Raw genomic sequence first — 11,521 nt, forward strand, 5'->3', positions numbered from 1 at the left:
CTCGAACTCACAGAGATCCGCCTGCCTCTGCCTCCCGAGTGCTGGGATTAAAGGCGTGCGCCACCACCGCCCGGTTTAAATAAATAAATATTTAAAAAAAAAGAAAGAAACTAGCTTTGGTCAAGTGTTTACACCTGTAATCCCAAAATTGAGGAAACTAAGGCAGGAGGATTGGATTTGAGACAAACCTAGTCTACATATCAAGGTACTATCTCAAAAAATATATATCAATTTTTTGATATTAGTTGTACCAAAAAAAAAAAAAGTAAGATGATGATAGCAAACACCTATAATTGCAGCACTCGGAAACTAGCTGAGGGTGGATCTCTGAGTTCAGGCCAACCTGGTCTACAGAGTGAGTTCCACGATAGCCAGCCAGGGTTGCATAGTGGGACGCTGTCATGAAAACAAACAGACAAACAAACAAAACAAAACAAAACGAAAAGAATAAAAGAAAGAAACATCACTGAGCTGGTAATGGGATGAGACAGAGATTATTGAAGTTGAACAGGTCTGTTGATAAACTAAAACTCCTTTTAAATAGATTTTCTTCCAAAAAAAGGTGTTCAAAATACACTTTAAACATTTGTCACACTCTTCCCTTAAAATTGCTATTCATTTTATTTATTGTTATTAATTTTGAGAAGGGACATGTGACCACTTAGTTATCTTTCTCTTCCTACTAGCTATGATTTTAATCTGAGACCAAATCTTTTTTCGTTCTCAGGTGTTAAAAGGAGAAAACATGTGTTTAGGTGCTGCAGATTTGTAACCACGTCTTTCGTGCAGAAAATACTATGTATCTTCCTGGTCCAACCTGAAGGGAATATCCAATCTGCATAGAACACTGAGGTCCAAGGGCTTGTATTATGGCACCAAGAAAGCCATCAAGACAAAGTGGGTTTTGGAGAAGCTACACACGACTCTGTGCCCCACCACCACGATCTCTTCCCAGACAACCAACCACTACTTACCCTGCAGGGGGATGGGAGGGGTTATTCTTAAGTTGCCTTGGCTGGCCTTCTACTCCTGAACGTCTTTGCTTACTTCTCTGATCTGAAACGTGGCCACTAGGGCAATATTTGTTCTCTCTCTGTAATATAACTCTATATAGTCTGAAAATATGACGAACTGTAAGGAATTTATAAAAATGAAAATCCCAAACATGTTAGTGTAAACCAATGGTCCTCACCCTGTGGGTCGCGACCCCTTTGAAAGACTTCTGTCTCCAAAAATATTGACATTAAGATTCATTACGGTAACAAAATTACGGCTATGAAGTTGCAATAAAAATAATTTTATGGCTGGGGAGTCACCACCACGTGAGGACCTTTAGGATCGCAGCATTGGGAAGGCTGAGAACCACCGGTGTAAAAGAGCGACATGGGATACATAAGCTTTCAGATCTTTAAGAAATGCTTCACATAATGTGGAGAGTGCTGTAAGAAAGGATAAGGAGTACAGGAACCACATTCCGGAGCCCTAACTCGGAGTCCTAAGAGAGGGCTGACTTTTGAGATTGTTCTCACCAATTTGCAATAGTAACTGTTAATTTTAAGATTTTCAGTTACACTGAGTATACCAAAGAAATCCAGACTCTGGCACATGAAAATACGGATCCCATCCGTCCCCAAAAGTTATTGTTAAGAAGGCATTATTTTCTTACTACAATTCTTATTTCCAAATAATAACTTCTTTATCTCGATTTTTCAGAGAGTACAAAAATATTCAACAACATTGCGATGAGAAAAGATGAATTGTTCATAAAGCAACGAAAAAGTTCCAAGTATTAATACGTATTTCCAATTACATAATCTAGGAGCCAATGAATGGACTGTGTATCTCCTAAGAGTTTTTGAAGGCTGCTTGCCCCAACAGCGCCGCTGGTGTAGTGGTATCATGCAAGATTCCCATTCTTGCGACCCGGGTTCGATTCCCGGGCGGCGCAAGTCTCTTTTTCCTTTCTCTTAATAAAGCAGGAGAGCTTGAAAAAAGAAGTCTTTCCTGCTATTAAAATACTGTCGATTTATGCTTTAACCTCCCCGAAGATTTTTTAGTTCACTATATAATTCACTAACGAAACACTTCTGGAAGGACACAAATCCCGGCTATCGGCATTGCGCCTGCGCAGTCAGAATCATCCTTTGCCGGGTGGAAGCGCGGCTGCGCAACAAGTGACTCTACGGCTTGAAGCCTAGAGCGGCGGCCTGGGGGTGAGCGTGCCAGCTGGGTACGCGCATGTGCGGCGCGGGTCACCCGGCTGGCGGCTCCTCTGCGTCCGGCTCGCCGCCATCTTGAATCGGGGCTTCATTGTTCGCGGTGGGTCGGGCAATTTTCTCTAATTGCGGCAGAAGGAGCAGGCGAAGTACCCTCCAGCCAAGCGAGGAGGCCCGCTTTTCCGCAGCCATAGCCGCCCCAACGATTTGGGAGGTAGCGAAGGGCAGGGAGCTGGACCCTGAGGTGCCGCCGCGACCGCAGCAGCCATGGAGGACGAGATGCCCAAGACTCTGTGAGTCTGGAGCAGCGATGAGGGAGGAGGGATGGTGGTCGCCCCGGAGGGAGGCCGCGGCCCAGAGCCTCCCCGCAGCCTGTTGTTCTCCGTGGACGCCGCGCTGTGGTGTTCCTCCCTCCCGTGCGCACGCCAGGATGCTTAGAGCCGAGACGGGCGGAGAGGACGATGGCGGGAGAGGGGCTCGGTCCTGTCAGCCCCTCGGCTGGCCGCCCGGGCCCCCAGACCTGGAGGAAGGACTTTTCATTCAAAGCTCTCCTCAGGACTCGGCACACCCTCCTGTAGCCCCTGCTTGCTGCCCCCTTCCGCCCCCGCTGGTCGATCCCCCTCTGGAACCCCCTTTCACTTTCTTCTGCTAGGGCTTGTTTTTGTTTTCATTCTGGAGGCAGAGGTAAAACTTTATTCTTGCAGTTGAGAACTGGAAACAAAAAAACCAAACCAGACCTCTTTCTTGAAAATCTTGGGCTTTCCCTCTGTAGCGCTCCCCTGACCCCCTCCCTCGACCAAAAACCTAACTGGACACCCAAGGATGTTGAAACCGTCCTTAAGAAATGGAAATGGCACTCGGAGGAATGCATCTACTGAGGGAAAGTGGATTTAATTAAAACGCATTTACCACCACTTGCTAATAGTGATTCACTTTGTTACGGACGCAGCCACTGTAGTCAGTCTCAGCATCTTTAGTGAGTCTCGAGTAACCCGCGCTCAGGATGCTTCCTTTGTCGTTGTAACTTCCCCTCCGCGCTCTTTGTTTGCCAGCGCACTGGATGAGGGGATCCTGCCTTTGCTGCATTTCACAGGGCGCAAAGGAAGCGTTCAAGGAATTATGGGTTGTTTTTGTTTGTTTGTTTTCGGTATATTTGAAGATTGCGACTTGATGTCTGTTACACTTTGTTTATAAAAGGTCAGTTCATATAAATGAAGTAGATTTAACAACTATCATCTCACAGAGTTTAACTTTGCACCTGGTTCCAGACATAACTTTTTGTTTAAATTTTTAGAACCCCATACTTTTAGAGCTATGTACATTTAGGATTCCTTTTGAAATTTCCTAGATATTAAAATTGTTCTGAAGTACGGACAAATTGTTATTTAATCCCCTCCCAGTTTTCAATTTCTTTTTTGTTTGTTTGTTTTATTGAGACAGTCTCATTGTGTGGCTGTCCAAGAACTCACTATTGTAGACCAGGTTGGCCTCGAACTTGAAATCCACATTCCCCCACGCCCAGCCTCAATTTTCAATTTCAAGTTGGTATTTTTATTTTTTATTTTTTTTTTGGTTTTTCGAGACAGGGTTTCTCTGTGGCTTTTTTGGAGCCTGTCCTGGAACTAGCTCTGTAGACCAGGCTGGTCTCGAGCTCACAGAGATCCGCCTGCTCTGCCTAAGTTGGTATTTTTAATGTATATGTGAAATGTAGTTACTTTTTAAAGAAACAAACAGACAAAAAAACCATCTCTTTATAAGTAGGCCAGGTTGTCCCTGAACTTGCTACATCCCCTATACTGGCTTAGAACTGTAGTTAGAACTGTCCATGAACTTCTACATCCCCTATACTGGCTTAGAACTGTAGTTAGAACTGTCCCTGAACTTGCTACATCCCCTATACTGGCTTAGAACTGTAGTTAGAACTGTCCCTGAACTTGCTACATCCCCTATACTGGCTTAGAACTGTAGTTTCTGCCTCAGTTCCAGGTACAAGGGTTAAAGTCTACCATGCCCAGTTTAGTTGTTTGTTTTTTTCCTTCCTCCCTCCTTCCCATGCTGGCTGGCCTGGGACTCCCTTTGTAGACCAGGCAGGTTTCCAAACTTGAGGTCTTCTTGATCTGCTCCCCAAGTCCAGGCATGTACCATCTCACCTGGTTTACACTGTTCTTGACATATTAAATATTTTGCTAGTTTATGGGACCTTAAAGTAGTTTTTTAGTAAGGTTGTAATACTTGGGCATGACCCCTTGTTTTTTGAAAGATTGTAGGTGAATGCTCTCTAAAATCTCTTAGACACTATTTGTGGGAACTTTTCCCTTTTTTGTCTGGTATGTTATTAAACTTGTGTATTTTTTTTTCTCTATGTGTGTTTGGGAACCTTTGAAGTCAGAAGGCATTGACTCTCTTGGACCTAGAGTCAGGGATGGTTGTGAGCCACTATATGAGTACTGGGAACCAAACCAAGACCCTCTGCAAGAACAAATGCTGTTAAGTGCTGAGCCATTTCCAACATTATGAAATTTTTATTTGGCTTTTTCCCCCCCAAAATTGCCGGAAGTATCTGGTAACATAATCTTTTCAGTGCATAGGTGGATATATCAAATAATGACTTTTCAAAGCAGTGTACAAAAATAGGCGTTTAAATAGTATGAGATTGGAACCAGGAAAGTATTGGAGTTTATTCACCCACAGAGAGTTTGTTGAATCCCTAGTTTGTGTCAGATGGTTTATTAGTCTTTATTAGAACTCTAAGTAAACTGCATTTTATAACCAAAGGAAAGCTAAGCTGAATGTTTCAGCAGTTTACTCAGACACGTATTTTAAGAAAAAAATCCTTGCTGGACATAGTTGTACACACTTTTAATCCCAATACTGGGAGGCAGAGGCAGGCGGATCTCTGAGTTCAAGGTCAGCCTGGTCTACAGAGTTACTACTAGTGAGAGCCCGTCTCCAGAAAAAAACAAACACCAACAACAGCAACATAAATAAACCATACAGTTCTGTTCCCTGTTTGTAGCAGCGGCTAATTTTCATTTGTGTCCTTGAGTAAAACCTCCCATTCAGGAGTTTTCTCCCGAAAGTACTCCCTGTTGCTGATTCTCCCACTCAGCCAATCTTGGTTAAATATTGGTAGGTACTAACCCCTAAAAGTTTTCCCAACAGTGGTTTTTTTGTTTGTTTGTTTGTTTTCTGTTTGTTTTTTGGTTTTTTTTGTTTTCTGAGAAAGGGTTTCTCTACAGCTTTGGAACCTGTCCTGGAACTAGCTCTTGTAGACCAGGCTAGCCTCAAACTCACAAAGATCTACCTGCCTCTGCCTCCCAAGTTTTAAATGCTCACCTTACTGACTCTGGGAGTCGGGGTTTTCTTTTTTAATATGCATTCTCAGCCACAGTCTGGTGTGTGGTGAGTCATCGCACTGGTTTGAAAATCGGGGGTAGTTCAAGAAGTCAGTCACGATTTCCCTTTGAAGAGTACTGCTTTCCTTTCCCCTGTGCTCCCAATTGACTGAGAAGAGCATCTTCATTCGCTTAGTGTTCAGTGTCACCTTGTTAAGTTAGAGATTGTCAGCAGTCACTTTGTTTTTTTCAACACAGGGTTTTTCTGTGTAACAGCCTGGAACTCTGTAGACCAGGCTGTCCTTGAACTCACAGAGATCTGCCTTCCTCAGCATCCTGAGTGCTGGGATTAAAGGTGCTTTTTCACTGCCACCCTGCAAGTCAGCATTAATTTGAAAATATATTGTAAGAAAAGTCAAAAGTTTATACAGCAAGATAATTTGAGGAATGTTCAAGGTATACCTAAATTTGGACATTTGTAGTGAGTGGTTGAGTGATGTACACATATTATTCTTCTCATGTATAAGAATTTCTCCATAATAAAAAGAATAAAAAAATATGTATAGTGAATCTGAATTGGCTTTGGTCACTTTAAAACTTTGAATTTGTGAATTAAAAACTGTGGACTAAGCTAGAAAAACATAGTCCTAGTTGATAGGATTTCCTCAGATCCACCTAACATCTTTCATGTGGTTTACTGTCAGAGAGAAGTAAGTACTCTTTTCAGATAGCTGGTTACTGTGTGGCCATATGGTTACTAAATTTGTAGGGCTCTAATTTGTACGGCTGAACTAATAGCCTGCAGCTAAATAATTACAGAATGCTAAGCGGCCTTTCCGCCACCCTGTGTATTTGTGATTTTCCTCCACTCCACTTCTCTCCAGGCCGTGTGACCTGGTAATTTGTATGAACTAGCATACTAGCATCTCCTTTCTCTTTTGGATTGGGTTGTATTTCTTTCTCCCCTTCTCCCTTTTTATTTTTATTTTTTTTGAAACTATGGCTCTTGGCCTGGCCTTGTGCTTGTCTATTCTTAATTAAGGATTAGATTTTCACTGGGTGTGGTGACTCACACCTTAGCACTAAGAAGGCTATATCTAAGTCAAAGGCGAGCCTGGTCTACAGAGCCAGTTCCAGCACAGCCAGGGATAAACAGAATAAATAACCAGGCATGATAGCACACTCAGAGGTAGGCTGGGGAAGGTCAAGGGTTCAAGTCCAGCCTTGGCTACATGATATTTTGTTGCAAAATAAAGTTCTATGGAAGTCACAAAGAAATAATAAAATAAAAAAAAAACAGGTCTTGAAGAGGGAATCAATGATCTCTTTAACACGTTTTTTGATTTATTTACATGTATGAATGTTTGCGTGTGTGTATGTATGAGCACCGCAAGGGGACCTGGTGTTTGCAGAGTTCAGAAGAGGACATTGGATCCTCTAGATCTGGAATTACAGATAGTTGTGAGCCACATTGTGAGAATTGAACCGATGTCCTCTACAAGAGCAGTAAGTGCTGTACACCTTTGAGTCATCTCCCAGCCCCTCATTAGGACATTTATAGAATCCTTGAAACATTCGGGGCAGAGTTCTAGACAGTAGTTAACTAATACTTCCTTTTTTAAATCTCAGCTTGTGAAGAATTTCTCATTAGTTTAAAAATCTACCTATGCTTTTCCCTGAAATTTTCAACTTTTCTCTTTATAAAATAGCACACATTTTAATATGGTGTGGCTAATAACAAACCCAGTCTAATGTTCTTTATAAGTTAACTGTCTAGAGCTATATTAATAAAAATTAATATTTCAATAGTTTTGGATTCCATTTTTATAACTATTTGATTTAGATAGGAGTGGGGAGTGTTGAGACAGGCTCTCATGTAGCTGGTTCTTTCTACCTCTGCCTCCCTGATGCGGGATTACAGGAGTATTCCTACACTATACCTGGTTCTTACAGCTATTGGAAAACTTAGTTATCCGTTTCAAAAATCTATATTCCTCGGGGGATGTAGCTCAGTGTTAAAATTGCTTACTTAGCACATCCTAACTTCAATCCTGGTAAATTAAATTTAATGAAACTGTTCTGACAGGAGCTATTATGTTGTCACTAGTAGTACTGATGCCCTGTCAATCAAATCTCACTTGTTAGGCGATAGTCACTTTGAAAATTTACAGAAAAGTAACAAATGGGCCAGGCGGTGGTGGCGCACGCCTTTAATCCCAGCACTCGGGAGGCAGAGGCAGGCGGATCTCTGTGAGTTCGAGACCAGCCTGGTCTACAAGAGCTAGTTCCAGGATAGGCTCCAAAACCACAGAGAAACCCTGTCTCGAAAAACCAAAAAAACAAAAAACAAAAAAAAGAAAAGTAACAAATGGTACGCTGGTGATTCATTGCCTTCCTGGTGGAATTACCAGTTAACTACCATTTAGCCAGTGTACAGTATTTGTTTCCATATGGGTTTTTTGGGTTGGTTGGTTGGTTGGTTTGTAAATTTTTAGATCACCTTTGTATCATTCGTTCATTCATTTATTCATTTATTTATTTGTGTGCACGCGCGTACACATGCAAGCACACATGCACATGGCTTGGTATTTGGGAGGGGGGTCAAAATACACTGTTGGGTCTATTCATCATGTGGGACTGAGGGATCAGATTCAGGTGGTCAAGGTCTAGTGACTTAACTCACTGAGCCATCTTGCTTACTCCTTGGTTTGGTTTCTCACGGTAGGTCTTTGTGTAGCTCACACTGGCTTTGAAGTTCTGGAACAACTGGTGTTTGCTACCATACCCTAGCCAGCTATGTTTTTGTTTTGTTTTATTCTTTCTGTTTTTTTTAACTGAAGTGTTCGTGTCGGTTCAGATGCTTTTTTTTTTTAGGTCTTAAATACTGTATAAGAACAAGGGCATTCTTGTAGGTAACCATAATATGCTTTCACCTTGAGGTTAACATTCATGCACTGGAATGGGAGTGAGTGTGCATGTGTGTGTATTGATCACTCAAATCCAGGTGTTCCAGTAGTGCCTACTTTCCCGGCTTGGAGACATCCTCGCCTCAGGACAATCTTAACTAATATATTGTTTATTTACAACTACCAAAGAAGATGGGATGTATGGGCGTGGGTTTTTCTCCTTCCAAAAAGTTCATGTCCTGGATGCTTAGACCATTGTATTAACATCTTAGGGGGTGGTAGACCCTTTTAGAGGTAGGTCCTATATATGTGTATAACCCCAGAATTTGAGGTGGAGGAAGGAAGGGTTAGGAGTTCCAGATTAGTTTGGACTATCTAGCAAAATCCTCTTTCAAAAAAATAAACAAAAGAAGTGAGTCTTAAAAAAGGTTGTAAAGTCTTAGGGCCACCATCTTGGGAAAGGGTGAATGTAGTTCTTACAAGATAGTTGTTACCAAGCCTGGCGGTGGTGGCGCACGCCTTTAATCCCAGCACTTGGGAGGCAGAGGCAGGCGGATCTCTGTGAGTTCGAGACCAGCCTGGTCTACAGAGCTAGTTCCAGGACAGGCTCCAAAGCCACAGAGAAACCCTGTCTCAAAAAACCAAAAAAAAAAAAAAAAAAAAAGATAGTTGTTACCAGCAAAACCAATCAAGGTACTGGGCTGTTTCTATATTTATGTCTGTCTGTCTATCTATGTATATATCTTTCTACTTGAACACGTTATGCAGCCAGGGAGTTTCAGAAATGCCAGCCAGCAGGAACGTAAGCCAAACTAGCCTTTGGATATTACCCAGCATCGCATATTTTGATATTTTGTTATAGAAGTACAACAGTCTGAAGATGGCATTTTTTATTAAATTTTTAAAACGATCTTTTCTCATTTTGCATACCTTAGCCCCACTTCCTCCTCTCCTCCCGCTTCCCCAAAGATGGCAATTTTCGTTTCACTGACTTTACTGATTAACTTTTTCCACACCTGACTTGTCTTTATAGTTCTGTACAAAATTGGCACATGATTCAGAAATGGTTCCAGTAAATGCCAATGTGGTGTTTGAAGTGCTTAGAGCCAGGCCTGGAGGTACAGCCTGTGATCCCGGCTACTCCGGGAAATGAGTCAGGAGGATTGCAAGTTCAAGGCCTACATGGGCAACTTAACAAGACTCTTATGTCACAGTTATGAAAGCAGTTTTAATGGGCTGGGGATGGCAAAAGCCCTGGGTTCAATAGTCTCACAGAAATGATGACAAAGAACCCTGGCTTGTAACTGTTCCTGTACAATGTTTAGTGTCAGGATAGTAAATACAAGTCACAAGGAAAACAAAAAACCTGGGTAGTATAAATGCATGAGGAATTTATTTATAATATATTGGAATCAAATATAATGGCACATGCTTTCAATCCCAGCACTCAGAAAGCAGAGGCAGATGGGTCTCTGAGTTTGAGGCCAGCTTGGTCAACATATCGAGTTCCAGGACAGCCAACTCTATATACAGAAACCCTGTTATATGTGCCGGTCATATATGTCATATTTGTGTATAATGCATAATATATACATCTATGCACATATATAACTTTCTGCAGGAAGAGTATGTAACTTAGCTTAGAAAATAATTTGAAAGAGAGACAACTTTTAGCCCACATTCAGAATCAAATCATAGTCTGTCCCATTTCATCCTTGGAAGGACACTGCCACCACATCTTCCACTGGGGTCAGGTTGTTGCTTGCCACCAAATACATTTTCTTTAGGCTTTGCTTCTTTGTTGTTTCAGGGTCTTACTAAGTAGCCTAGCCTGGCCTGAAACACCATGTATTCCAAATTAGCTTTTCTCACGTTGGTTCTCTTGCTTCTACCTCCATAGTGTTAGGATCGTAGGTCTGTGCTGTCACACCTGACCTAAAGAAACATTTTAAGTAAAACTAAGAATGGATATAAACTATAAGTCCAGGTATGGTAGGGCTTACCTATAAACTAACACACAGAAGACAAGGAAGGAGGATTAAGGAGCTTGAAGACACTGTGATCCACATATAACCCTATCTTTTTGGTTTTTCAAGACAGGGATTCTCTGTAGCTCTGAAGCCTGTCCTGGAACTCACTCTGTAGACCGGGCTGGCCCTGAACTGACAGAGATCTGCCTGCCTTCTTCACCTCGAGTGCTGGGATTAAAGACGTGTGCCACCACCACCCAGGTTTTTTTTTTTTTCATGACCCTATCTTTTAAAAAAAAGACAAAAAACCAAACAAAAGATAAACTTTGGCAAAGTACAGAGAACTTACTACTTTTTTACTCCAGCATGGGGAGGTTTCGCATTAGCCTGCACTTTCTGTTGAGAGCTAGTATTATTTAGCTAATAGACTTGAAACAGCTCTTTATAAAATCTCGAGGGCAACATTAGTCTATTTACTGAGATAATAGTTCACTCCTTATGTTATTTGCCCTTTGATTTTGTTGCTTTATCTGTCCCCACATTTGAGACAGTGTTTTTCTATTTGTCCCAGACTTGCTTTGAACACCTCAACCTCACAAGGACTGAGAGTATACCAATATATCTAGCTAGCTCTCTGGCTCCTCCCCCTTCCACCCTCTCTGAAGGAATATCTTGTGTATCCTAAACTGACTTCAAATTATATAGACAAGGGATTTCTGATCTTTCTGCCTCTGTCTTCTAAAAGGTGTGAATACAAACATGTTGGTAGATGGTTGGTTTATTGTACAGTAGGATTGAATCCAGGATTTTGTGCCTGTTAGGCAAGCATTCCACCAGCTGAGCTGCATCCCCAACCCCCTAGCTTAATTTCCTTGATAATGAAAAGGTTATTCATGTAGGTTCTTTGTAATTGTGCTGAAGGTTAAGATCATAACTGTAAGCACCTGTGTGTGGGTTAATTGATGGAGGCCTCTGGAGGTCAGAGACCAAGAAAAGACACTTTACACAAATAAATGTAAAGACAGAACAAATAATATTTCTCATTTCAAATATTTTTTTTAGACAAGAATTTTAATTTTTTTTTTTTTTTTTTT

At 41.6% G+C, this 11,521-nt stretch overlaps 1 protein-coding gene and 1 non-coding gene across 6 annotated transcripts in view; both read left to right on the top strand.

The window, feature by feature from the left end:
- The first annotated feature begins 1,877 nt into the window (after positions 1-1,877).
- Positions 1,878-1,948, top strand: Trnag-ccc. Its single transcript has one exon. It is a non-coding gene; the product is annotated as a tRNA-Gly (tRNA).
- A 281-nt stretch (positions 1,949-2,229) lies between these two features.
- The window catches only part of Tia1 (TIA1 cytotoxic granule associated RNA binding protein), a 33,047-nt gene continuing 23,755 nt past the window's right edge, over positions 2,230-11,521 (top strand). For all 5 annotated transcript variants that reach the window (XR_003378474.1, XR_003378475.1, XM_013353015.2 and 2 more), the window contains exon 1: positions 2,230-2,509. Coding sequence is in view for 3 of the 5 variants with exons in the window: in XM_013353015.2 (XP_013208469.1) it covers positions 2,484-2,509 (26 nt within the window). In the remaining 2 variants the exon portion in view is untranslated. The remainder of the gene's footprint in view (positions 2,510-11,521) is intronic.

This window comes from Microtus ochrogaster, unplaced genomic scaffold, assembly GCF_000317375.1.
Source record: "Microtus ochrogaster isolate Prairie Vole_2 unplaced genomic scaffold, MicOch1.0 UNK1, whole genome shotgun sequence".
Classification (NCBI taxonomy): Eukaryota; Metazoa; Chordata; class Mammalia; order Rodentia; family Cricetidae; genus Microtus; species Microtus ochrogaster.